General features: G+C 41.6%; 1 protein-coding gene across 1 annotated transcript; it reads left to right on the top strand.

The window, feature by feature from the left end:
• The first annotated feature begins 909 nt into the window (after window positions 1–909).
• Window positions 910–2,996, top strand: LINGO2 (leucine rich repeat and Ig domain containing 2). Its single transcript, XM_031602368.2, has one exon. It carries the CDS (start codon window positions 942–944, stop codon window positions 2,760–2,762), a length of 1,821 nt encoding a protein of 606 aa, XP_031458228.1. The 5' UTR covers window positions 910–941; the 3' UTR covers window positions 2,763–2,996.
• Window positions 2,997–4,303: the final 1,307 nt, after the last annotated feature.

Here is a 4,303-nt window from a genome sequence, read left to right as displayed (position 1 = left end):
CTGTAAATGTTTCATTTCATGAAGGATAGTTAATTTAATAGAATCTGTCTTGTCTCCTACTATCCTCAGTTTTAGCCCAAGGGCAGGAATTAAATACATTTCTTGCTCAGTGTGATTTCCTAACCAACTGCTGTGTTTCTTTGGACAGTGTGTTGCTTAAGCAGAACCAGCTCATTCTTACCTTGCTTCTCTCTACAGAGCTAATTTACCTTGCCTTGGAAATATAAGGATCCTATGAAACCATCTCAGATCTTTGTTACTCAAAATCACATAAAAACTCTGTGCAGTAAAAGCAAAGAATCAGTTTTTTCTTAATACAAATTCTAATCAGAGATGCAACAATTCTTTTTCTTACCTGAGCCATTATGTATGTGTGAACAAGCTCCATCTACTTATAACTGCAGTTCATGAGATAAATGTTAAAAGGAATCTTTTTATTGTCAAGGAGTTCTTTCTTGAAGATAATAAATACGTCATTAAGGTTTGCCTTAAAAAATGACCAGAGCGAGAAAGGCAAAAGCCTAGATTTATATCACTTCATGGCCCAATGCTGTAAACACATCACAAATATGATTAGCTTTATTTTCAGAATGTTTGATGTTTGTCGCTGCATTAGTTATAGCAGTCTTGTGGAAGCCCATTGAGAGAAGGAAAAAAAAGTAATGAATTTTACTATTTTCAGTGTTTGGTCTCCTCTTACATCTGGAGGGGAAACACTAGATAAAGAGATCCTGTGAAATGACCAATGCTAGTGTAGGAAAATCTACTTCTTTGTTGCTATTTCTGTCCACAGTTGTTTTGTTTCAAATGAAAACACACATGCCTGCTTTGAAATAGCACTTAAAATAGAAGTCTCCTTTTGCTGCAGACTTAACTTGTCTCCTTTCCCAACCTCACTCCTACAGGCCCGTGACGGAGGGTTATACCGGACCGGTGGAGTCATGCTTCACACAGCTGTATCTTGCTGGCAGCCATTCCTAGGTCTGGCTGTGCTGCTAGTCTTCATGGGCCCCACCTTTGGCTGCCCAGCCCGCTGTGAATGCTCAGCGCAGAACAAGTCTGTCAGCTGCCACCGGAGGCGCCTGTTGTCCATCCCAGAGGGCATTCCCATTGAAACCAAAATTTTGGACCTCAGCAAGAACAGACTGAAAAGTGTCAACCCTGAGGAATTCATGTCATACCCCTTGCTGGAGGAGATTGACCTCAGTGACAATATAATCGCCAATGTGGAGCCTGGAGCCTTTAACAATCTCTTCAACTTGCGCTCCCTGAGGCTGAAAGGAAACCGTCTGAAGCTGGTCCCCCTTGGGGTGTTCACTGGGTTGTCAAACTTAACAAAGCTTGATATAAGTGAAAACAAGATTGTCATTTTGCTGGACTACATGTTCCAAGATTTGCATAACCTAAAATCTCTGGAGGTTGGGGACAATGATTTGGTTTATATATCACACAGGGCCTTTAGTGGACTGTTTAGCCTGGAGCAGCTCACTCTGGAGAGATGCAATCTCACGGCTGTACCAACAGAAGCTCTTTCCCACCTCCACAACCTCATCAGTCTTCATTTGAAACAGCTCAACATAAACGCTTTGCCTGCATATGCCTTTAAAAGATTGTTTCGCCTGAAAGACCTGGAGATAGACTCCTGGCCACTTCTGGACATGCTGCCTGCCAACAGCCTGTATGGTCTCAACCTGACTTCTCTCTCCATCACCAACACCAACCTGTCTGCAGTACCTTACACTGCTTTTAAACATCTGGTTTACCTGACACATCTAAACTTGTCCTACAACCCCATCAGCACCATTGAGGCAGGAATGCTTTCTGATTTGGTACGCCTGCAGGAACTCCACATGGTGGGGGCCCAGTTACGTACCATCGAACCACATGCGTTCCAAGGGCTCCGATTCCTACGTGTGCTTAATGTATCCCAAAACCTGCTAGAAACCTTAGAAGAGAATGTATTTCATTCCCCCAAAGCCCTTGAGATCCTCTGCATTAACAACAATCCTCTGGCCTGTGACTGCCGTCTCCTTTGGATTTTACAGAGGCAGCCCACTTTGCAGTTTGGAGGCCAGCCACCAATGTGCGCTGGCCCAGACAGTGTCAAGGAGAGGTCATTCAAAGATTTTCACAGCACAGCCCTCTCCTTTTACTTCACCTGCAAGAAGCCCAGGATACAAGACAAGAAGGTGCAATATCTGGTCGTGGAGGAAGGGCAGACAGTGCAGCTGATGTGCAATGCTGACGGGGATCCGCAGCCCACCATATCCTGGGTTACCCCACGTCGGAGGCTGATCACAACCAAGTCAAATGGAAGAGCCACTGTGCTGGGAGATGGCACGCTGGAGATCCGATTTGCTCAAGACCAGGACACTGGGATCTATGTTTGTATTGCAAGTAACGCAGCTGGGAATGACACCTATTCGGCCTCCCTTATGGTGAAGGGGTTCACTTCAGACCGTTTCCTTTATGCCAACAGGACCCCTATGTATATGACAGACTCCAACGACACCAGTTCCAATGGAACAAATGCAAACACTTTCTCTCTGGACCTTAAGACAATATTGGTGTCCACAGCTATGGGCTGCTTCACATTCCTTGGAGTGGTTTTATTTTGTTTCTTACTTCTTTTTGTGTGGAGCCGAGGGAAGGGCAAACACAAAACCAGCATTGACCTTGAATATGTCCCTCGCAAAAACAATGGTGCTGTAATTGAAGGGGAGGTTGCTGGACCGCGAAGGTTCAATATGAAAATGATTTGATGGTGTTCTGCTAGCAGTACTTTTTCTGTGGCATTATAACCAATTAAACCAGCCTGGCATGTGGAATTGCTGGGTAAACGCAGCTTAATGCAGCTGTCACTGTATCAAAAGGTTACATGGAAATCAAAAGACTCTTTGTGGTTGTACAGCAGAGCCTCCAGACCTTGAGGCAGATATGTCAGGGCCTTTCATAGAACTGGTAAATTGTACTAACTGTTTGCATTGCAAATATTGGCATTCTGGGGATATCAGCAATGAACCGTTGGCTCATGCTCATGGACAATTGTTCAACATTTTCTACCACTACAAAATGAAAAAGATAAAGGAAAAAAATAAGCCTACAGTGTAGGATTTACATACTTAAAGAAAAAGACACATTTGTCTAAAGCATACTCTACAGTGAAATTTGTATCTATAGATCTCATTTGGTAAAGAGCCTTGCATCATACCTTCTAGTTGGTTCCACATCACAAAAATTGGTAGTCTTTTTTTTGTTTGTTTGGTTGGTTGGTTTTTGTTTTTGTTTTTGTTTTTTAATATACATCTATACTGTGTACATTTTAAAGCAATACAAATGAGAGGTTGTGCTTTTAGATATCCACCAATACTGACCCAAGTGTGATGTCACCTCCTTTTAACTACCATCTAACTCAAATTAGACTCCTGTAGTTACCAATTAGAAACAACATTAAATATTTTTCTCCTCATGTAGAAGGCCAGAGATGAATAGTTGGGAGCAAAAATGCTCAACTCTATTGATCTTCTCTTCATATAAATATAAGGCATGTGCCTAGTTTTGATACAGAATGGAATATTTTTTATATCTGTGATATCACACTGGACCAGTTTACTGTAACATAGCCCTGGACTGCATCCAGGGAAGGCAACCCACCAGATACTGCTGGCATACAGGAGCTGAGTTCTTGATGAGTGAGACTTGTTTTTTGTTAGCCCTGCTTTAATTACTGTTAAATTCTTAAAATGTTGATCTGTAAGGGGCAAAACTGCACGCTCCTTGGGAAATATGGTCATCTTGCTATTTGGAGGCCTGAATTTAAATATACAAAAGCGTTTCCGCAAAGAATGAACTCTTCTCCAATGCCAGTAAACTAGGGTTGTTCATGCATAATATGGGGATTATAATACGAAAATGTTTGGAACATGATAGCCTCAAAAAGGCTAACATACTGCCAGATATAATGAACCTCTAGCCACTGTCATCTTCATCTTGTATATTTGTAGATAAAACATAAACACAAAGCTAATTTCCAAGAACAGATTACTTAGCTATTCTTGATGCCATTTTAATAACTATGTGGTTATGTTTCTTTCAGGGGCAGTATCTTAGAGCAACAGGGGCAAGTTTCTCCAGGTTTTAGAAAGTATTTTTAATGGAGAGAAGACAGAAGTGGAAAGTTAGTTCAGTTCAATTAAATGCTTTTTGTTTTATCCCTCTAAACCAAACCTCAAAAGGCTCAGAACTAAAACTTTATTCTTTATTTTTTATTGTTGATGCCACTGTTCTTATTTTGAAACTCTCA

Source organism: Phasianus colchicus, chromosome Z (assembly GCF_987193195.1).
Source record: "Phasianus colchicus chromosome Z, bPhaCol1.hap1.1, whole genome shotgun sequence".
NCBI lineage: Eukaryota > Metazoa > Chordata > Aves > Galliformes > Phasianidae > Phasianus > Phasianus colchicus.
Note: the sequence above shows the minus strand (reverse complement) of the source record. Positions and strands in the feature narration are given on the sequence as shown.